The sequence below is a fragment of the Vulpes vulpes genome, chromosome 10 (genome assembly GCF_048418805.1).
Source record: "Vulpes vulpes isolate BD-2025 chromosome 10, VulVul3, whole genome shotgun sequence".
Lineage (NCBI taxonomy): Eukaryota > Metazoa > Chordata > Mammalia > Carnivora > Canidae > Vulpes > Vulpes vulpes.
Genome location: NC_132789.1, coordinates 46,607,676 through 46,631,335, shown reverse-complemented (window position 1 = coordinate 46,631,335; position 23,660 = coordinate 46,607,676). Strand labels below are relative to the sequence as shown.

The 23,660-nt window shown below is 46.6% G+C and overlaps 1 protein-coding gene across 1 annotated transcript; it reads left to right on the top strand.

The window, feature by feature from the left end:
* The first annotated feature begins 2,160 nt into the window (after window positions 1–2,160).
* On the top strand, window positions 2,161–20,202 carry SHISAL2A (shisa like 2A). The gene is made up of 3 exons (XM_072723943.1): window positions 2,161–2,503; window positions 7,786–7,925; window positions 19,907–20,202. The coding sequence occupies exons 1-3, from the start codon at window positions 2,322–2,324 to the stop codon at window positions 20,173–20,175; spliced, it is 591 nt and encodes a 196-aa protein (XP_072580044.1). The 5' UTR covers window positions 2,161–2,321; the 3' UTR covers window positions 20,176–20,202.
* The last annotated feature ends 3,458 nt before the right edge of the window (window positions 20,203–23,660 follow it).

Genomic DNA, 23,660 nt, shown 5'->3' with positions numbered 1-23,660 from the left:
CTCACCTCAGGGTTGTTGGGAGGAACAAATTAATTCTTGGCTGGGAAAGGGCTCTGGAAACTGTTGGCAGCTTCACAATTTTCCCAAAAGCCAGAGCAGAATGCCTGCTACGTCCCAGCTAAGCTCTGTCTCCAGGAGACCTCTCTTCTTTCCACAGGATTTCCACTCCACCCCCTTTACTTTCCATCTGATAAATAAAGAGGCTAAAGTACACCAGTTTGCAGAGATACACAGCTCAGTAGGAAGGTCTTCTGGGGGACAGTAACAATTCCCCCCAGTTTTCATATTTGACTGTATAGTGATCCTTGAGGACACTACCCTCTCAAAATTCATCTTCTCTCCTTCAGACAGTGGTCGCTCTGCAGCCACGGTCCCCGCATTTTCCCTTTTACTGCTCTGTCCTTTGATCATCTGTGTGACTCTCCCACCATACTGTGTGTTTCTCAGGGGCACACTCAGATCTGACTCCTGTCAGGGACTCCAGTGCTCAGCTCAAAAGCATGGCACACATTAGCGTCTTAGAAGCTGGCCTAGATGAAGAAAGGCAACCTGAAACACAGAGAAAAATCAGGGAAGGAGGAGAGCTAGGGCTTGAGCCCAGATTGCCTTGATGCCCATGTTTATCCCCCACACACCCAGAGCAAAGGATGGAGAAACTGGGGAGTCTCCAGGCATCACAGTAACTATTCTCTACCGTCTCCTGTGAAAAATTACAAGAGCTAAAGATCTTGTCATCTCCAGCTGGCCCCTGCCCATCTGTCTAATGAGATTCAGGGGCTTTCAAACCTTTTTGACCTGACTCAAACTAATAAATGTATTTTATATTGTGATCGGATCCATAGTACACACATAGATATGTAACTGAAACATTTTATGAAAGAATACTTAGCTTTACTCTCTGCAATGCACTTTTTCTATTCCATTTAATTATTACTATTTATTTTTATTTTATTTATTTTTAAGTTCAGCCCCAAAATGGGGCTTGAACTCATGATCCTGAGGTCAAGACCTGAGCTGAAACCAAGAATCTCATGCTTAACAGACTGGGCCACCTGGGCATTCCTAATTATTATTTTCTAAAGCTAGCCAGTGACTCATTAACTGGTCACATGTCCCATAGGTCTTGTTCAGCCCCCACACCCCGTGGCTAGCTGAATAGGATAACTAGAGCTCATATAAAATGGGACAACTAAAGCTCAGGAATCTCTAGTCCTGGATCAGTGTGATTGGGCCAGGCTGTGTACCTCTCAGAGCCTCAGTTTCCCCAGTGTACCCTGAGAGGACAGACAGGCAATTTCTAAGGGCCACATAGGCTCCTTCAGACTATATGCCTGGATCCTAGAGAGAACAGTGCTCTGGAAATAATTTCTGAGAGTGGAGAGGTGTGCTGGCTTTGCTTCCTAGGGGGTTAGGGTTACCATTTGGGACGCTGTAGCCCCCTGTTCTAGACCACTGCGGGGGCAAGTCTGAACAAAGGAGTGTGAATAGGTCGATCCATGAGTTAGGAGCTCCGGGGAGGAAGAGGCAGGTAAGGAAGCCAGAGGCTGAGGATATTTAAACCTCCAATGGGGGGACACCTGGCTGGCTCAGTTGGTGGAGGGGGAGACTCCAACTCAGGGTTGTAGGTTCGAGGTGACTTAAAAATACAGTCTTGGGGCTCCTGGGTGGCTCAGCCCGTTAGGCGTCTGCCTTCGTCTGGGGTCCTGATCCCAGGGTCCTGGGATGGGCCCCTCGGCCGGGAGTCCGCGTCTCTCCTCCCCTCTCCCTCCGTGCCCTCTCTCAAATAAATAAAATAAAATAAAATAAAATAAAAATGAATAAATAAATAAATAAATAAATAAATAAATAAATAAATATTTTTTTAAGGTTAAAAAAAAAAGTCCACTGGAAAAAGAGGCCCAGTGCGAACCCCAGAAACAACACGAGCTTGGGGGCTAGAGAGACGCGGGCCAACGCCCCCCGCCGCGGGGACAAGGGGAGGCGCCCTCTCCGGCCCTGGGGCTCATTCCCAAAGTCAGTGAGAATCCCCGCAGCTCCGCGCGGGCGGGCACCCCCCGGGGGTCCCAGGGACGGGCTCCCACGGGCGGGCTCCCACGGGCGGGCTCCCACGCCAACTCGCTGGGCTCGCGCAGCAGCGTCCAGCCGCCCCGCCCCGCCCCGGCCCCGCCCCCGCCGCGCCCGCGCACCTGGCCGCCTCTCGGGGTCCTGGGGGCGCCGGGTCCCTAACGCCCGCGTCCCTGCGTCGCTGCCTCCCTGCGCGCGGCGCCCCGTCCCGGGACGGCCCTGAGCGGCGGCCGGAGGCGGCGGCGGGCGCGGGCGCGATGAGCGGTGCCTGCACGAGCTACGTGAGCGCCGCGCGGGAGCTGGTGCGCGGCTTCCGCTGCCCGCGGCCGGGGGGCGAGGCGGCCGCCGTCTTCTGCTGCGGCTTCCGCGACCACAAGTACTGCTGCGACGACCCGCACAGCTTCTTCCCCTACGAGCACAGCTACGTGTGGCGGCTCAGGTACCGGCCGCTGCACCCCCCCCCCGCCCTCGCGGCGGCCCCGCACTCTCTGCTCCCACGTGCTCAGGAGACCCAAACTCTACCCCACCCCGAGCGCTCACCCGGGCCGCGTCCTGACCTCATCCCTGACCCCGCCCACCCCGCGCCCCTCCCCCGCTCGGACTCCCCACGCGGTCGGGCCCTACACCCAGACCTCAGCCCCAGGTCGCCCCCGCCCGATGCCACCTCCCGGCCTGGCCAAGACTCAACGCTTCCTTCCTCCTCCTGCGCAGTCATTCTTCCAGCTACCCCTTACGGAGCACTGAGCTGGGGATGGCGGGGGGGGGGGGGGGGGGGGGAGTACTGGGGACTGTGGATGGACTCCACTCCGGAGCTAAAGCAGAAGACCAAGGGATCAGAGCCCCTGCAGGTTCATCAGTGGCGTAATGCCGCAGCCGAAGCCAGCTCACCATAGCTTAAAAGAAGTGTAATTTGGGTGAATCCCCACTCAGAGGATCTCAGTTTCCCCACCTGTTCAGGGAAGGGGCTGGATAGACCAGCGCTGACATTCTTGGGACCTAAGTGCAGTGCTCAGAGGGCAATGGGTCTCCATCTCTCTCCACCTCTCTCCATCTCCAAAGGCTTCAAACCAGAAAATAGGACCTGAGCCTGAGCCCACTCTGGGAAATAGGCATCAGGGAAAATGGAGCGGGCCATCTCAGGAGTCAGCGATTTTCCTGTTCCTGGAGGTACGCGACCAGGGGCTGCATATCCTCTGGTAGGAAAGAACAGTCTGCCACAGAAACCTCTCTTTGCAACTATCAGATGAAGAGTATGATAAACAATTGCCCTGATTTCTGACTAGGACCAAATGAGATAGATGAAATCAACTTGACATGTGCCATGGACAATTACAGATAATTGCTTTTCCTAGCCTGTTCAATCTGTAATTCTAGAACTATTTTCAGGTGGCCAGATGTTCCAATCCTGCATATTTGGCTGCTCTCTGTAACCTGAGGAATTACGTTATTCTCTATTCAACTATAAAGTCATTCATTCCTTATAGCCTTTGCTTTGTTCGGGGTGCTATGCTAGGCAACAGGGACACAACGATTAATTAATTATTGCCTGCCCCTGAGGAGCTCATCATCCATTCAGAGAGATATGATATGTACCTAGAGTATGACAATGGAGTATTTGCTGAAGCCCCACTGTGTGCTTAGCCCCGAGCTGAATGCTGAAATATAGTTGCCTTGACCTCCCTTTGAGGTACAGAGATAGTGTGGACCTTTGGGATTGATTAGAACTAGTCAGTCCAAACCTTGGCTCTGTCACTTAATTGCTATGTTAATTCAGGCAAATTCTCTCCAAGGCTTTTTTTCATCTTCAAAATGCCGATAGTACTACCTGTCTCATGGAATTGTTGTGAGGATTAGGTGAAATAATGCATGTGAAAGTAACTAGTACATACTGTAGATGCTCAATTGGATGGACTTTCTTTCCCAATGTCACAGTGGGAAAGTGAAGCTTGGAGTCTGGAAGTGAATCGTCCAAGATCTAGCAATGTCTGGGTAGACGGAGATTTAAAGAGCATCACCTAGGACAAACCCCGAGTTAGGTGTATTTGCACCTTCACAACCCTGGCATGTCTTCTGCCCATTTTACAGATGAGAACTTGAAAACAGATAAGTTACTACTTGGGAATGCCCTGGTGAGAGCAAGTGGCAGAGCTGGGGTGAAACCTCAGGCCTGTCTAGCTCCAAGTCTGGGTTTGTCCTGTGGCACAGCTGTCTAAATCTAGCCCAGCTCTCTCATAACCCCCTCTACTCAGATCATTTGAAAAGACACTCATTGACCCTCTACTATCTTCTGGGCCCTGTGCTAGCCCTTGGAGACACCCTCCCCCCCCCCCAGCACCTAGCCAAGACCCCATCCCTCTTCTAACACCTCCTTCCTAGCACACCCCTGTGGTCCCTCCTGTTGCCTTGGGCCCTCGTGATATGTGGAATGCTTTAGTGGCTCAGACGATGAGGTTGGATGGGGTGACCTCTGAGGTCACATCACATGTTATTGTGCTCCCATTCTGTGACCTCAAGGGCAGTTGAAAGGTTTAGCCTGCAGGGCTGACTCTTTCTAGGCTTGGACAAAACATGGTTTATAAACATCACAGACAGTTGCAAAATGGAGGAGGGGATCTGAGGGTCCCCAGGACATGTAGGTAATCGATGTACTCTAAACCCTAAAACAAACCCCCTGGAGTGCTCCCCAGAGCCCCCCATTGCAGGGTGGCGAGCTTGTTTTGCTCTTGATTCCATTTGGCCTTTTTCATGAAAGTTGGCCCTTAAAAGCATAAAAATCTCCAGGTGAACAACTGTTTCCTTGGATAGTACTCAAGGAGAATTACTGTCTTTAAAAGCGTGTCTCAGGAAGTGAAGACTCCCTGTGGAGAAGCAGCTGGTGCATCACATGTCTGGTCCACTTTCCAAACACCCTCTATTAGTAGCTCTGTGTTTTAGCAGGACGTGAGCCAAAGGCAGCAGCCTTGCCGCAGGGCAGACCTGGTTGTCAGGCACTGTATATACACCACCTCATTTAATCTTTAGGGACACCTGGTGAGATAGGAACCTTTCCAAATGAGGAAAATGAAAGTCAAGAGATGAAGGATTTTTCAGTTTACATATGACAGAACTGAGATTTGAACTTAGAACTGCCTGAAATCCGAGAAGGCTAGGAGCTCTTTAATTTCCCACCCGGGGCAGGAAAATCTAACTTCATTGAAAAGTGTACTCATCCAGGTGTTATTTACAAACCTGTGCAATAATAGAGAACTTGCCACCTCTCGAGGCAGTACATTCACCTGGAGACAACTCCAATTATTTGAAGTCCATCTTCTGCCAAGCACAGATGTTTCCCCTTGGAGCTTCCTCTGTCCCCAGCTCTGTCCTTGGGGCCTGGTTCCTCTGCCCCCAGACTGTCAGAGACAGCGCCTGCTCCCTGACCCACTGCAATCTGGGATATCTCTCCATAGCTCTCTCAGCCATTCCTCAAAGGACCCTATTTTAGAGGACCCTTTCCACCCAGGTTGCCACAGATGTCCCATGTAAAGTGAGTGGTCCCAACCGGAGCACACGTCTTCCAGATAATAGCCTTATAAATAGTGAACATATCTCAAAAGAGGAAATATGTTTAAAGTACTTATGAGAACTAAAAGGTACGGCATGGTCAATATGGAAAATGTGGAAAGGACAGGGGAATCACGGGAGATCCAGTGTCTTAGCTTGGATTCCCCAAAAGACTCAGAAACAAGGATTTGAGAGCCAGTAGTTTTTATGGAAAGCCATCCTACAAAACATTGGTAGAGGGCAGCAAAGTGAAGCAGGGAAGGGCAAGCACAAAGGATAGTGTCAGTGCTGAGGGTCCCTGGAGCTTAAACCTGCTGAAACCTACCCGCCACTATAGAAATTACACCTGAGTCATCCCACCTGAGGGCCAGAAAACCGGGTATTCACATGCCAATTTCTGTCGGTCATTAGTTGCATGTTGATGGGAGAAGCGGGGCGTTAATTTTCCTGCGCTTCTGACCTGCTCAATGTACAAATGGAGACTGTGCCGGGCCGATGGGAGCCCTCAGGCAAAGGGATGCAGATGCTGGCATTTGAAACTGGCCAGAATGTTGTACAATGACAGGACCCGACAGGCCACGGACAGGACGTCCACAGCCTGCGCTACAACCAGACAGCCTGTTAGCGTTGTGATGTGCTTCTATCCCAGCTTACACATGTATAATCATGTATATATTTATGTTTATTTAATTTGGGATTATGCTGTGTATTTAGTACTGTGTCCTACTCTTTTCACTTAACATTGTCTCATCAGAACTTATCCTTGATCTTAAATATTATTTGAAAACACGTTTTGAATGGCTCTATACTATTCCATTGTAGGGGTTCAGTAATCTAGCCTTGAGAAGACAGATTCTCCAAAGCTCTGAGGTGTTTCTGCTTAGTGGTACATAGGCATCAGCTAGCTGGGAGCGGAATCTAGCAGAAGTGCCAAGGGCAGGAGTCTGGGGCTGGGGTCAGGGGGAGGAGTGGGCAGAAAAGCCTGTGAAGGAGTCCTGGGCAGGAGGGGCACACGAAGCCTGCTGCCTGCCTCTCCACTACTGTTGGGAGAACATCTCACAGTGTCTGACGCGTAGTAGGTACTCAGCAAAATTTCTACATGCTTACTCTGTGCCAGGGCTTCTGTAAGGAGAGGACAAAGCTGATCATACACGGCCTGAGTCTGCCTTCAAGGAACACCTAAAGATTGTGTTGAACACCTACTGTGTGTCAAGAATATTACATGTATTAATCATCCTCACTACCACCTGTGAAGTATTGTGTTTTGATCATTTTTCACTTTTCAGACAAAGAAACTGAGGCTCAAAAGGTCTAATAACTTCATCAAGATCTCAGAGTGAATTGTTACATACCTGGGTCCTAACCCAGGTAGGTTTGGTGCCAAAGCCTTTTGTTCTTTCCTACCACACTGGGCTGCCTGACCCAGTGAGAAGCGCCAGAGGCCCTGAGTGAAGTGTCCTGGATGGATTAGTCTGGCATGTGTGGGGGTGGGGAGAGAAAGATGGCCAAGGAAAGCATTACTGAGGAGGGGACATTTGAGATGCACCTTTAAGGACAGGTAAAACTCTAACGTGGAGAGATGATGGGAAGGAATCATGTGAAACAGGAAAGACAGTGGCTCCCAAATGAGCCAGGAGATAGTCATCTGGAGACCAGGTGGCCAGGGCCTGACTTGGGGGAGAGGTGACGAGTTTGGAGGTTTGAGGCAACAGCAGTGAGGAGGTCCTCTAACCATGGAGTCCACACTAGTGTGATGACCCACTGGAAGCTGGATCAGAAACTACCTTGAGGCTGCACGGACAGCTGGTTTCTAGTCAAGGCCTAATATTGTGTGTCTTGGTTTTTAAGAAACAGCATTGTGAGGAGGGCTCTTTAAGACCATGTCCAGCTCCCTGGGGTGGAAGCAGGTCAAAGATTGTAGGGAGGGTAGGAGAAGAAAGGGAACGCATACCGAGTGCCAACTACATGGTGGCCTTGAAGCATGTTGTGTCACGTTTGCAGTGAGTACTTGGCAGTTAGCTAATGCCCTTTCTCATGCTCTACACAAATAGCCTAAGGCAAGTAGAGACAACAAAAGTTGAAGCCAGCTGATCCCAATAACACCTACAACACTTCACATCTCACAGGCTGCCTCCTAAGTCCCTTCCCGACACTCCGCTCCCCGTGGTCTTCTCTCTGCAGCATTGGCACCCTTGTGGGCCTGTCCATAGCAGCAGTGGTTCTCCTGGCCTTCATTGTCACCGCCTGTGTGCTGTGCTACCTGTTCATCAGCTCAAAGCCCCACACGAAGTTGGACCCGGGCTTAAGCTTACAGCCTGCAGGTAAGAAACAGACCTCACAATTCCTTTATTTTAAACAGGCTAGCACCGGGGCACCTGGGTGGCTCAGCTGGTTGGGCGTTTGCCTTTGGCTCAGGACCCTGGGATCGAGCCCCACGTCGGGCTTTCTGCTCAGCAGAGAGCCTGCTTCTCTTGCATCCTCTGCCTGCTGCTCTGCCTACTTGTGTTCTGTCTCTTTTTGTCAAATAAATAAATAAATAAATAAATAAATAAAATCCTTAAAAAAAAAAAAAACCAACAGACTAGCACCTTTACAGAGGGGAGATATATTTTTTTTTTAAAGATTTTATTTATTCATTCATGAGAGACACAGAGAGAGAGAGAGGCAGAGACACAGGCAGAGGGAGCAGCAGGCTCCATGCAGGGAGCCCGACGTGGGACTCGATCCCAGGTCTCCAGGATCACGCCCTGGGCTGAAGGTGGCGCTAAGCCGCTGAGCCACCAGGGCTGCCCATAGGGGAGATATTTAGATGATATTTGGAACATTTGCCTCATGAGAGTTCCTAGAATATTCTGAAGCAGCAGCACATTTTTTTTAGAAAGTTCACAATCTGAACATTTTCATCCTGAAGTCTTCATGTGCCCAGTGTTTATCAAAATCATTTGATATAGTCAGCATTCTATTTGTCACACAAACATTAATCCATCTTGTGGATTTTCTAAGATGGTGTTTTAAAACTCTAGCTTGAAGGAATGAAAACTGATTTTAATATTAAACCAAATAAAATTTAAAAAATAGATAAACCAAACAAAATAGAATCAACAAGAAAAATTTGCTGCTCTCCAAACTCAGTTTCTTCAGAAATTAAACAGTTATTTTTTGATAATCTGAATTGTACTACCCCTTCCTTCATTATTAGCTTAGGCCATCTAGAGCCTCAAAGCTCCCCACCCCCGCCCCGCCCAACAAAAGTGTTGATTTTTCATAAGTCTTTATTGCACGCATTTTTACAACTTCTGCAAGGTACTGTGAAAGATATAAGTGCCTATTGGCAAGTGGTCTTTCTGTATAGTTTGGTAGACAGCATTCAAAATGAGTATTATTGGGATCCCTGGGTGGCGCAGCGGTTTGGCGCCTGCCTTTGGCCCAGGGCGCGATCCTGGAGACCCGAGATCGAATCCCACATCAGGCTCCTGGTGCATGGAGCCTGCTTCTCCCTCCGCCTGTGTCTCTGCCTCTCTCTCTCTCTCTCTGTGACTATCATAAATAAATAAATAAATAAATAAATAAATAAATGAGTATTATTATCTCCGTTTTACAGATGAGAAAATCAAGGCTAAAACAGATTAGATGACTTATGCAAAGTGTTGCCGCTAATAACTGGTAAGGCTAAAATTCAGCCCATGTTTCTCTACCTTAAATTGTGCTCTTCTGTCCAGCACACGGGGTCTGTGCGGATATATAATTAAGTACAAAATTGTTTAATACCAAATGTAAGGAGAATATTTCAAAAAGGTGTGTAGATTTGAATGAGCACTGAATTAGCAAAGGACTTGGTTGGGTTAAAAAGAGAAAAAGTATTCCAGGGTAGGGTAAATAATGGGTAAAAGTGTGTGGGTAGTTCTGAGTAAGACCTATGCAATGACTGGGTCGTTCACCCTGGAGCACCATGTAAATAAGGGCAGGCAGGAATTTAAGCAGAAGACGGAAGGGTGGCAACTATCAGGGTAGTAGAAAAATGTGTAGTAAGTAGCTGAATTTCAGAGAAAGAGAGGGCTTTTTAGTTGTAAAAGATTAGTTTTTCAACTTGACATCAACTTGTGCAACAAATAACAGTACAAGAACCCTTCTCAGATCCTGGTGACAATAAATAATCCTGCTGTTTCTGAGCACTGAAAAGTAGGGGGGAATGGCTTCTGAGGGCAGAAGGGTTCTTCTGGTTCCCCTCGTAGTCAGGAACCTGGGAGGCAGTGGCAGGGGAACGGGAAGAAAGCCTGAGCATAGATCCAGACCACCCAAGGGAGACCAGACAGCCCAGGCTTCAACTTTGATAGAGAGAAATCATAGAAGTTAGTGGAAGGCATAAAAGGACCTGACTGTCTCATGAGAGACAGCATGTACGTGGATAGACTCTATCATAGGCATATCAGTTCTTCCCAAATTAATCTGTACATAAAATTCCCAACAAAAGGGCGGCCTGGGTGGCACAGCGTTTTAGCACCGACTTCGGCCCAGGGTATGACCCCTGAGACCTGGGATCGAGTCCCATGTCGGGCTCCCCGAATGGAGCCTGCTTCTCCCTCTGCCTGTGTCTCTGTCTCTCTCATGAATAAATAAATAAAATCTTTTAAAAAAATTCCCAACAAAATATTTCATGGGATTTGTCAAATTAGTTCTAAAATTAATCTAGAAGAGGGGCGACTGGGTAGCTCAGTCTGTTAAGCATGTGCCTTTGGCTTAAGTCATGATCCCAGGGGTCCTGGGATCGAGCCCCACATGGCTCCCTGCTCAGCAGGAGCCTGCTTCTCCCTCTCCCTCTACCTACTGCTCCCCCTGCTTCTGCTTTCTCTCTCTCTGTAATGAATAAATAAAATCTTCAAAAAAATTAATCTAGAAGAGTAAAAGTACAAAATAATTTTGGAGAAGAAAGAAGAGAGGGGGCCTAGGTGACTCAGTTAAGTGTCTGCCTTCGGCTCAGGTCATGATTCCAGGGTTCTGGGATTGAGCCCCACATCAGGCTCTCTGCTTAGTGGGAAGCCTGCTTCTCCCTTTCCCTCTCCCTCTGTGCTGTCTCTCTCTCTTTCTCTCTCTCTCTCTCTCTCAAACAAACAAATAAATAAATAAATAAATATTTTTAAAAAAGAAAGAAGAGGAGGGACTTGCCATATCAGATAACAGACATTTTAAAAAGATATAATAATTGCTTACTATTGGCACAGCAACTGACAGATAGAATTGGGCAATGCAGTAGTCCTCAACAGGGTACACATTTGCCCCCCATGGACATTTGGCGATGTCTGGAGACATTTTTGGTTGTCACAAAGAGCAAGGTGTCCCTTGGTGGAGGCCAGGGATGCTGTTAAACATCTTAGAAAACAGAGGACAGCACTCTACAACAAAGAATTTTCCAACCCAGAGCATAAATAGTGCCAATGTTGAAAAACGCTAGAATAAAATATAGAGAGTCTAGAAACAGATTAATTAAAATATAGAAATTTGAGTAAAACATTTATTTTTTTTAAATAAAGGGCGAAATTGGCAAATCTGCCTTCATCAAGTCCAAATAGGCATGAAATAAAAATCAGACGGGGCGCCTGGATGGCTCAGTTGGTTAAGTGTCCAACTCTTGATTTCAGTGCAGGTCATGATCTCAGGGTTGTGAGATGGAGCTTGAGTGGGCCTTGGCTCTCAGCAGGGAGCCTGCTTCAGATTCTCTCTGTCCCTCTGGCCACCCCTCCCCCCCACTCATTCTCTCTCCCTCTCAAAAAAAAAAAAAGACAAAAGACATCATACATAATAGTGGTGGACTACAAAGATAACATAAAGATAAATACACACAGACATCCTCATCAATCACAGAGTTGGTATTTGTGAATTTGTCTACTTGCTAAAATTGATCTGTAACCTCAGAATCAATACTAGCAGTGTTTTTGAGGTCATCTGTGGATGTGGATGTGCGCAGAACAGCACACACTTTGAGTTGCCCCCTCACACACATTCCCAGCTGAGGTTAAACAGGTCTACACTTGACCTTCTTGTTTTCAACTCATACTGTAAATAAGTGTCTATTTAGAGCCATGTTTTTTGCATTTCTGTGATTTTTATTAACTTCACTGTTTAAAGTGGCCCCTAAATGTAGTGCTTTAGTATTCTCTACTGTTCCTAAGCCTAGGAAGGCTGTGATGTGCCCTGTGGAGACAATACATGTGTTAGATGAACTTTGTTCAGGCACAAGTTAGAGTAGTACTGTTGGTCATGAGTTTCACTGTTAATGAGACAATTATATATATATATATATATATATATATATATATATACACACACATATATATATATATACATATATATTTAGGATTTATTTATTTATTCATGAGAGACACACAGAGAGGCAGAGATACAAGCAGAGGGGAGAAGCAGGCTCCCTGCAGGGAACCTGATCCCAACTCTGGGATCAGGACCTGAGCCAAAGGCAGATGCTCAATCACTGAGCCACCCAGGCGTCCCGCCAATAATATATGTTAAATAATGTGTCTTTAAATGAAACACACAAAAAGCAAATTTCTATATTGTTTGCTTGACAAAACTGTTGTGACCAGAGGCTCACAGGAACTGAGCCTTGTATTTTTCCTAGGAGCAATTATTCAGTATTTGTTAATTCAGTGTTTGTGGTGACTTTATAGAATATAACTACTGTGAATAATGAAATCAACTATATAGAGAGATGAGGTTGATATCCAAAATATATAGGCACATCTTTAAACAAACCAGAAAAATGTCATTTACAAAAAAAGAAATACAGATGCTCAATACACATGAAAAGATACTGCTCAGCCCTACTAGTAATCAGAAGAGCGTGGGGCACCCGGGTGCCTCAGTCAGTTAAGTGTCAACTCTTGATTTTGGCTCAGGTCATGAGATTGAGCTCAGAGTTGGGTGTAGAGCCTGCTTAAGATTCTCTCTCTCCTTCTCCCTGGGTCACTGCCCCAAGGAAGGAAGGAAGGAAAAGAAAGAAAGAGGGAGGGAGGGAGAAGAATGCACTTTAAGAATGATGTAAGTTTTTAATCTTTTTAAAGATGTATTTATTTATGGGGTGGGGAGAGACCGTGCACACACCAGTGTGGGGGAGGGGCACAGGGAGAGGGAGAACATTCTTTTCTTTCTTTTTCTTTCTTCTTTTTCTTTTTCTTTTTAAGATTTTACTTATTTATTCATGAGACAGAGAGAGAGAGAGAGGCAGAGACACAGGCAGAGGGAGAAGCAGGCTCCCTGAGGGGAGCCTGTTGTGAGACAGGATCCTGAACCTGGGATCACACTCTGAGCTGAAGGCAGACGCTCAATCACTGAGTCACCCAGGCATCCGGTGGGAGAACTTTCTATCAGACTCCTTGATGAGCTTGAGGCCCACTTGGCAGGCTGGCTCGAATTCATAACCCTGAGATCATGACCTAAGCAGAAATCAAGGGTTGGACACTTTTTTTTTTTTTTTTTTTAATTTATGATAGTCACAGAGAGAGAGAGAGAGAGAGAGAGGCAGAGACACAGGCAGAGGGAGAAGCAGGCTCCGTGCACCGGGAGCCCGACGTGGGATTCGATCCCGGGTCTCCAGGATCGCGCCCTGGGCCAAAGGCAGGCGCCAAACCGCTGCGCCACCCAGGGATCCCCAAGGGTTGGACACTTAATGGACTGAGCCACCCAGACACCCCAATTATGTAACTTTTTAAACAAGTACATTGGCTCAATCAGAGCAGCATGCAACTCTTGATGTTGGGGTCGTGAGTTCAAGCCCCACATTGGGGGTAGAGATTACTAAAAAAAAATTAATAAACATTAAAAAATTATATTGGCAAAAATCCAAAAACAGATCATATTAATAGTGAGAAGTTTCAGTGTGAGGAATTGATACTGTTATATGCTACTGGTAAGAGTATAAATAGGTACAACCACTTTGTGGACCAATTTGGCAATATCTATTTAAACTAAAAATATAGGGCAGCCCGGTGGCACAGTGGTTTAGCGCCGCCTGCAGCCCGGGGTTTGATCCTGGAAACCCGGGATCAAGTCCCATGTCGGGCTTCCTGCATGGAGCCTTCTTCTCCCTCTGCCTGTGTCTCTGCCCCTCTCTCTCCGTGTGTGTCTCTCACTAATAAATAAATAAAATCTTAAAAAAAAAACTAAAAATATATACCTATGCTCCCTAATTCCACTTCTAATTATCTACCTTAGAGAAATAGTTGCACTAGGAGATGACTTGTAAGGATAGATCTATGATAGCTTGTCATATTAGAAACAAACTCAATGTCCATCAGTAGAGGAATAATGAAATATGATATCACAGTTAAAAGGAATGAACTAGTTCTAAATAGACCATCTCATTTGCTCTTCACAATAACTGGGCAGAATATAGATCTTCTTACTATGCATTTTACAGATGAGGATTTTATTGACTAGGCCCCAAACTCACCTAGTGAGTGAGTGACAGAGCCAACTCCACCTCCACCCTCTTTCCTCCACTACCCCTGCGCTGAGAGGGAAGTCCCCACCATGTGCTGGATACCGAAACTGCACGTGCACCATCTCATCTAATTTTCCCACCTTTCCCAGTATGATAGATATTGTTACCCGTTTTACAGATGTAAAATCCAGGTGTCAGGGAGGTTAGATGACTTGCCCAAGGGTTTACAACTTATAAATCATGGAACTGGATTTTATTTTATTTTATTTTATTTTATTTTATTTTATTATTTTATTTTATTTTATTTGGAACTGGATTTTAAATACATGTATCTTTCTACCTCCAAAGTCCTACTGCTTCTGTGTCACCAGGCCAAGTCTGTGGGGTGCTCATGTCCTGCTCTTCTCATCTCTCCCCATTTTATCCCCCTAAGCCTTTCTGACTCACAGGAAATATAGTTCATCCCTTAGCCTTAGTGAATGAAAACCACCCTCCTACTTTTCACTGCTCAGCCACCAGCTGGATTATTCAATCTCCTCGGTTTGAGACAGCTTGTGTTCTTGCATTTTGCTTCTTTTTTTTTTTAATTTTTTTTATTTATTTATGATAGTCACAGAGAAAGAGAGAGGCAAAGACACAGGCAGAGGGAGAAGCAGGCTCCATGCACCGGGAGCCCGACGTGGGATTCGATCCCAGGTCTCCAGGATCACGCGCTGGGCCAAAGACAGGCGCCACCCAGGGATCCCTGCTTCTTATTTTTAAGATGGAAAATACATTTCCTGACCTTTTACTAAATGATAGCTTTCAGCTCTCTCTGCCTTTTGCCTAAACTCAGTTCTTACTTCCTCCCCTTCTTCATTAAGCACTGTGCTCTCCTTCCTCTGAACTCAAAGCATCTACTCAGGAGCCTCTTATTCCTCCTGCATCTGAGACGGTTTACAGGCCCACTGTCTTACATTCATCAAGATTCATGAAGAGCTTTACCTTTACAAAGACATTTCATTTCTGTCTCCCTCTCTAGTAGGACATGGGGAGAGATCATTAACCCCATTTTACAGCAGAGGAAACCAAAGGTTAGCCAAGGAAAGTGAATTAGCCAAGCCAGTGAGCTTGTGTTGTTCAGAGTAACCCCAATCTCCCAGATTCTATAGCCTATGATCATTGCACTGTCTTGGGGCCGTGGTATCTGACTATGGGGACAAGGGCAGTGTGGGAAGTACCTCAACAAGAGCAGAGTGGAAATGGACCAGAGTTTCTGAAAATATGTTCCTTCTGCTGCCCAGGCATTCTGTACTATCCCATCACTCCCACCACAACCCTATCCCCCAAACTCAGGATGTAGCAAAGACCATAACTTTCTTACTCTGGTACTTTGTGAGGAACTAGCTTGATCAGAAGGGTGCCTGAGTTCCTGCTGTTGTGCTAGATGCTATGCTTTAAACACCTTATCCCGTTTAATCTGCTCAACTACTCTGTCAAGTTCTCAACCCTATTTTGCAGATGAAGTGAATGAAGTATGTGTAGAGGTGATATTCCAACCTCAGCAGATTTAATAAGAGACCCCCCAGAAATGGGGAAAATGATAGACAAGAGTTCAGTTCTCCCTCTAAAAGGTGTTGGGAGATCACTAATCAGCCATTGCCATCATCCATCAGCTTAGTGTTTTCATAAAGTTAAATACACACTTACTATATGTATGGTTTCCTATGGCTGCCGTAACAAATTTTCACAAACCTGGTGGGCTTAACATAACAGGAACGTATTATCTCACATTTCTGGGGGTCAGAAACCAAAATCAGTTTCACTGGGTTGAAATCAAAGGCTCCAGGGGAGAATCTGTTCCTTGCTTTGTCCAGTTTTTGGTGACTACCAGCATTCCTTTGCTTGTAGCTATATCACTCCAATTCTACATGTGTCTTCACATCACTCTGTGTGTCTGCCTTTCTCTTATAAAGGAAGTTGTGATGGCATTTAGGGCCCACCTAGAGAATTCAGGATAAAGTCCTCATCTCAAAACCCTTAATTTAATCACATCTGCAAAATTTTACCATACAAGGTGACACTCGCAGGTTCCAGAGATTAAGACCTGATATCTGGGGCTACCATTCAGCCCACTATACCATACAAATTAGCAATTATATTCTTGGTTTTTATCATAGAGAAATGAAAATGTATGTCTGCATAAACCTATACGTGAATGTTCATAGCAGCTTTATTTGTAACCAACAAAAACTGGAAACAACCCCACAGTCCTTCAATGAACAGATGGTACAACCGTACAATGGAATATATGTATCAATAAGAATGCACTATTGGTACACATAACAACTTAAGTGGATTTCAAGGGTATTATGTAGAGCGAAAAAAAACAATATTAAAAGCTTGTATACTATATAGTTCCATTTATGTAACTCTCCTGGTATGACAAAATTATAGTAATGGAGAACAGGTTAGTGGGTACCAGGAGTTAGGTTTAGGAGGAAGGTCTGATTATAAAGAGGAAGCATGAGGATGTTTCTTTGTGGTGATGGAACAGTTCTTTTTTTTTTTTTACATATTGTTTGTTTATTTTTTACATGTATTCATTTTCTTTTTTTTAATTTATTATTTTTTTTAAATTTATTTTTTATTGGTATTCAATTTACCAACATACAGAATAACACCCAGTGCTCATCCCGTCAAGTGCCCCCCTCAGTACCTGTCACCCATTCACCCCCCACCATCCTCCCCTTCCACCACCCCTAGTTCGTTTCCCAGAGTTAGGAGTCTTTATGTTCTGTCTCCCTTTCTGATATTTCCCACACATTTCTTCTCCCTTCCCTTATATGATGGAACAGTTCTTTATCTTGACTGTGGCAATGATTATATAAATCCATATTTGTGATGGAACGACTCAGTTAAGTGTCTGCCTTTGGCTCAGGTCATGATGTCAGGGTCCCGGGATCGAACCCCGTGTCAGGCTCCCTGTCCGGCAAGGAGTCTCCTTCTCCTTCTGCCCCTCCCCCTGCTTGTGTTTTCTCTCTCTCTCTCTCCCTCTCTCTCTCAAATAAAAAAAAATCTATATATGTGATAAACTTTGATAGTACCATACACCAGAAAAAGAGTACATACAATAACTGGTAGAAATTGAATAGGATTTGTAGTTTAGTTAATCATGTTGTATCAATGTCAGTCTCCTAGCTTTGAAGTTATTCTATGATTATTTAAGATGTTATCATTGGGGAAAGGTAGGTGAAGGGTAAGTGTACTATTTTTGTAACTTCTTATGAGTCTTCAATTATTTAAAAATAGAAAGTTCAAAACACACTAAAAAAAAGCTAATTTATTGGCTCTGTAGGTGAGAAGTCTAAAAGTAAGGTGGGCTTTCTGCATGGTTTGAATAGAAGTTCACTATGTTGTCAGGCTTGTGGCTCCATCCTCTAAGAGTCTCTCAGCTCTACTTTTTTGAGTTCGTTTACTCCACAGGCAGATTTTTTTTTTTAATTGTAGAAAGCTGGCTACCAGCAGTCCCTGGGACCACTGGCTTTTTGTTTCCTTCTAGCCAGGAGAAGAAAGAAGGAACTATTTCTTCCTTCAAAGATGGGGTGCTGGTGCTGAGCTCTACTCTGATTGGACCATTCAGGTCACGTGTCCACCCCTAAACCATTCACTGTCCCCAGGGAAATGCTTATGGACCTATTGCCAATCCATGTGGCAACGGAATGGTATTATCTGATTGGATCAGATCACCCAGGCCCCATTCCTAGAGCTGGGATGGGGCCAATACCACCCAAATATAATTGCTGTCCCTGGATGGGAAGAGGTGGAATGGATGTTAGGTAGCCAGTGCCAATGTCAAATACAACTTCCTCCTTGAAATTCACACTTCCCCTGGATTCAGAGGCATCATTCTTCCTGAATACCCCTCATTAATGGTTGTTAAAACAAAGGAGTTTTCTAGACAGAGAAGGTATAAAATGTCATTCCAGGCAGAAGAAATAGGACAAGCAAAGAATCAGAGATGTAGAAGAATAGAGCTATTTAGGGCACAGTGAAAGCCTTGGTATCACAAACATAAATTTCTTAAGGGAAGAGTGATAGTAATGAAGCTAAAGAGAAGGGTTAGGGCCAGTATGTGAAGAGCCTCGAATGCCACCTCAAGGATGACAGGTAATGGGAAGACACTGAAGGCTCTGGAGAAAGAACAGTACATGGGACTCACCTGACTTTAGAAAGCTCTCCCTGGCTACAAACTGGAGAGTAGACTGAAGGAGACCCAACTAGAGGCTGTTCCAGTGGTCTGGGAGGAAGAAGATGAAAACCTGACTGAGGGTGGAGGCCTTGAAGATGTAGAGAAATGAGTGAGTATGGAAGACAGTGATTGATGGAATCAGTGGGACTTGGTGACTCACATTTCTAGCTTGAGCACTTGATATGCTATTTTTTTTTCTTTAAAGATTTTATTTTAAAGTAATCTCTACACCTGGGATGCCTGGGTGGCTCGGCAGTGGAGCATCTGCCTTTGGTCAAGGGCATGATCCTGGAGTCCCACGATTGAGTCCCGGGATGGAGTCCCACATCGGGCTCCCTGCATGGAACCTGCTTTTCCCTCTGCCTGTGTCTCTGCCTCTCTCTGTGTGTCTCTCATGAATAAATAAATAAAATCTTTAAAAAATAAATAAAATAACCTCTACATCCAACATGGGGCTTGAATCCACAACCCTAAGATCAAGAGTCTCATGCTCCACCAACTGAGCCAGCCAAGTGCCCCCGAAAGCTTGATAACACATTTTATCCAAAAAGGCAGGAATACTCAATTGTTTCAAGTGCTTCTGATAAGGGAGGTAAGGATTTGTGAGTGACTGTAGGATTTAGTGACAAAACATTTTGAGGTATGTTGGGAGCAGAAACAGAGTAAATTGAGGCAGAATAAGTCATGAACAGGAAATGGGGAATGCTAAGGCCAAATGAGCCTCCTTTCAAGCTCATATACAAGAGGAAGAGAGGCTAAAACAGTAGCTGAAGAGCGTCATGGGATCTATTCTTAAAGAAGAGAATAATGTATGTTTTAAAATTTTTCCAACACTTCTCTGCATGCTAGCTGTGTAGTCAGCCTGTATCCTCATCTATAAAATGAGTTTGGTTTTTTTTTCTATGATAGTCGCACAGAGAGAGAGAGAGAGAGAGAGAGAGAGAGGCAGAGACACAGGCAGAGGGAGAAGCAGGCTCCATGCACCGGGAGCCTGACGTGGGACTCCATCCTGGGTCTCCAGGACCACGCCCTGGGCCAAAGGCAGTTACTGAACCGCTGCACCACCCAGGGATCCCTATAAAATGAGGTTTTTTTAAAAAATTATTTATTTATTTTATGATAGTCACAGAGAGAGAGAGAGAGAGAGAGAGAGGCAGAGACACAGGCAGAGGGAGAAGGACGCTCCATGCACCAGGAGCCCGACGTGGGATTCAATCCTGGGTCTCCAGGATCGCGCCCTGGGCCAAAGGCAGGTGCCAAACCACTGTGCCACCCAGGGATCCCAATGAGTTTTTAATAGTACTTACCTCATGGGTTTATGGTCAAGGTCAAGTCTTCATTTTTTCCCTAACAATTGCTTATTGTCTGTCTCCCCCACTTGACTTTAAGTTCATTAGAAACACTGACAGCTCCTGGTGAATGATGTAGTATGTTGTTAATAATACTGGTTATAAATAAATAAATAAATAAATAGATAAATAAATAAATAAATAAATAAATACTTGTTAAGCGAATGAAGCATTTAAGGCTCTGAGCGCAGTTCTGCCTGCCCAAGGTAAGCACGCAGAAAAGCTAGCCAGGGTGTGTGGGACTGTAGGGGAGGAAGAGATTGCCTTCAGCTTGCTGTTTTCCAGACTCCAGGGAGGAGGGGCCTCCAGGCTGCCAAGGTGGCAATGCCGGCAATTGGATGGAGGTGCTAGGAACAAGCACTCTTGAGCAGAATCACCTCTTCCTGAGCCCACGGCTGGACGGCACCGAGGAGCAGCCTGTGCACCCCAGACGCCTGCTCCAGCACTGCTTCATGGCCAGAGTGACTGCCAGTGACATCCCAGGAAGCCCTGAGGAGGCCCCTATCCCAAACTTAGACCCATGTGGACCAGCCCCATAAACATCCAATAAATGTCTCTACACCCTCTTTTTCTGGAGCCTCTTTTCCATAAAAGGTAGGGGAAGGGGTGATCAGAGGGACTTTGGAGACTGGTGGGATATGAGGGCGTTTCTCAGCAGGCCCCCCTATGCCCTGCTTTGGGACCCAGGGAGATTGCTCTGCCCAGTCTACTGTGAGCCAAAGAGAGTTGAGACAGGAGTCCCAGGGAAATGGTTGGTGACAACTCCATGCAATCCAGTGGGGGGAGCCCGGGGCCTCTGGAGGCTCAGAGGAGCCCCTCACCTACCTTAGGGAGCCCGAGAACTCTGACATGGTCTTCCCATCGCAGAGCAGGTGTACTTTACTTCCCCCAGGAAGCTGGCTGGGACCCAAAGGCAGGTGACTCCTGCTTCTCCTACAGCTCTGCCAAAGGCACAGAAGGAGAGGGGCTATAGAGTACACAGGGCCCAGCTGTGCTTAGGATCACTCCATTGCTGAGGTGGAGGAAGGAGTGAATAAACAAGGGGGTGAGGGATTGTATGGTTAACAGCCGAACACAGGCTGCCCAGTGTGTACTCAGCCACTTCCTGACCCCACTGTGTGGCCGTGATAAAGTCCCTTAGTCTCCCTAAGCCCCAGTTCCCTGCTGGGCAATGGTGAGTGTTCAGTGAAATGATGGACATGGTCTCCCTTCATAAGCATGAAAGTGCTACAAAGACTTTTTTAAAACTCCAGACAGGGCAGCCTGGGTGGCTCAGTGGCTCAGTGGCTCAGTGCCGCCTTCAGCCCAGGGAGTGATCCTGCAGACCCGGGATCGAGTCCCACGTCGGGCTCCCTGCATGGAGCCTGCTTCTCCCTCTGCCTGTGTCTCTGCCTCTCTGTTTCTCTCATGAATAGATTAATAAAATCTTTTTAAAAACAAAAAAATACCTACAGCTAGATGTTTTTCAGTACAACGTAGTGAGGAGGGGCAGGGACTCTGGAACCAAATGCCTGGTTCCAATCCTGACTAAGTGATATCTGTGCTTCGGTTCTCTCATCTATGCAAGCAGGTATATTAGTAGCACCTTCCTTGTAGAGTTTGGGGGGGATTAAATTACTTAGTCCAGCCAAGTACCAAGAACAGTGTTGGCACGTGGAAAGCACTATGTACTAGCCATCATCATCATCATCATCATCATCATCATCTTTATTGTTAAGGAATCTTAGGGCAGGATAGCTGACTCCTGGCTCTTCTCTCATCTTAACTTTGGCAATGGCTTTAGGCTTTGCCTTGGGAGTGCAAGGCAAGGATTGAGGAGACTCTGTGGCCATCAAAAGCAGCTCTCAGCATTTCTGACCATGATACGACCTGCTGCTGGATTTGGCAACAGTGAAATGGCCACTCTTAGACATTTGTGCAAGGTGCTTGAGCCGGCCAAGGGCACATGGTGGCATGGCAAGGCAGGAGTGGCCTAGAAGTGGCCTAGGCTGGAAGTTGAGAGACCTTGGTTCTGGTCCTCATTTGTTGTCCTTTGTGTGTGTGTGCACATGTGTGTGCATATGTATACATGTTTGTGTATGCACATGTGCATATGTGTCTTGTGTGTGTGTGTCTTTTATTTTCAGCACTCTGAACGCAGCACCTTTGTCTACTTACTGTACATCCAGTGGCATCTATTCTGTGCCAGGACTCTCACGGGTTCCCAGAAACAAGGCGGAATTGGCCACAGCTGCTGCCCTCAAGGAGCTCGCATGGAGGGCAAGGAGAGTACACGCAAGGGCAGTAGGCCCCATGGTGGCCCCTCGTGCACTTTGAACAAAGGAAAAGTGATGTCTGAGCTGAATCATCAAACATGAGTCAAAGTTTCCAGGTGAGACAAGGTCAGAAGACATTATGTTCAGAGTACAACCTGTTCCAAAACAGAGAGAGCCTAGCACAGTTCAGGGACTGCAAGTTGTCTGCTGCAGAGAGTGTGGGCTCCGTGTGTACGTGTGGGGCAGAACTGGGTGACAGGACGTAGAGTCATTGATGTTCTGTATGACCTTTCCCGGGACAGATCCTGTCTCTCTTCTTAGTATCCCCATTAGTACATTTCAATTTTCCTCTGAACTTTCTGTGCTGAGCCTTCCAGGAGGTCTCAGGGAAGAATCCAGTACTGCCTGTGCTTTAGGCTACTCATGTCTGATGGGAGACATAATCTATAAATTCTAAAAAATCGGGACGCCTGGGTGGCTCAGCGGTTGGGCATCTGCCTTCGGCTTGGGGTGTGATCCTGGGGTCCCGGGATCGAGTCCTACGTCGGGCTCCCCACATGGAGCCTGCTTCTCCCTCTGCCTGTGTCTCTGCCTCTGTGTGTGTGTGTGTCTGTTGTGAATAAATAAAATCTTAAACAAAAACGCTCAATTGGTCATCAGTGGCCTAAAGCAGTGTTCTCAAACTTCAGACTAAACATCAGAATCAGATGGAGGGCTTGTTAAAATGCAGATTCTGGGCCCATCTCTTTTCCACCTCTTGCTACCTCGGAGTGTCTGAATCTGTGGGTCTGGAGTAAGTCCCCATAATTTTAACCTGCATCCAGGTGATGCTGATGCTGCTGGTCTGGGCTTACCTTTTTGAGCATGATTGGCCAGGAAGAACAAAGAGGACTGGGCTGGAGAGATGAAGAGGCACCTCACACTGAGCAGCTTCCCTGAAGGCGGAGTAGAACTTGCCAGCAGGAGCCCCGGGTGGATGGGGCAGGGATAGGTGGAAAAGGATCGCTGACCTGTCACCTCAGGCCCCCAAAAGCTCTTCCCATCCCCTCAAGTTTCAGGTTCTCCCATTTGAATTCAATCAACCCTGGGAGCTGGCTCTCTCCCCTGGGGTTGGCTTGTCTGAGTCTGGGCTCAGAAGACAACTGCTCACCCGGTGCAGTGGGAGCTGCCTCCCCGGGGCGGTGGGGAGGAGGGAGCTGACGCAGAAACAGCCTGTGCTCGCCCTGCCCTCAAGCGCACATCCACCAGCAATTATCTCTTGGAAATTACTTTCCCGTTATGTTCACAACATGTGCACCTGCCTGGCTGAGAGCAAACACTCAGAAGGCACGGGGGGGGGGGGGGGGGGGGGGGGGGGGGACTCGCGGGGGCGGGGGGTGCCCGGATGGAGGGACGTCCAAGTCTGAATCTTCAGCCAAGAATTGGGGAACTGCCGAATCTTAGATCTTGAAAATACTAGAACCTTGCACTCGCCCTTGTCACACTCCTGCCAGTCTGTTTTCCAGCCTCTCCAACATTCTCATTTATTTATTCCTTCAACATTGACTGCCAATGATTCTCTGCCAGGATCCACATCTGGCATCTATAAGAGACGCCTTCCGGGAAGCTTCTTGGAGGAAGTGATGTCCCAGTCTTGAGGAACCCACTGACAGGTGAAAAGGGGTTCGTGATGGAAGATGCAGAACAGCAAGCAGTTAAGGCACAGGGACTAGCATACACGAAGGCCTGAGCCCGGAGAGAGCAGATGGTGATACAAGGGACAAAAAGCA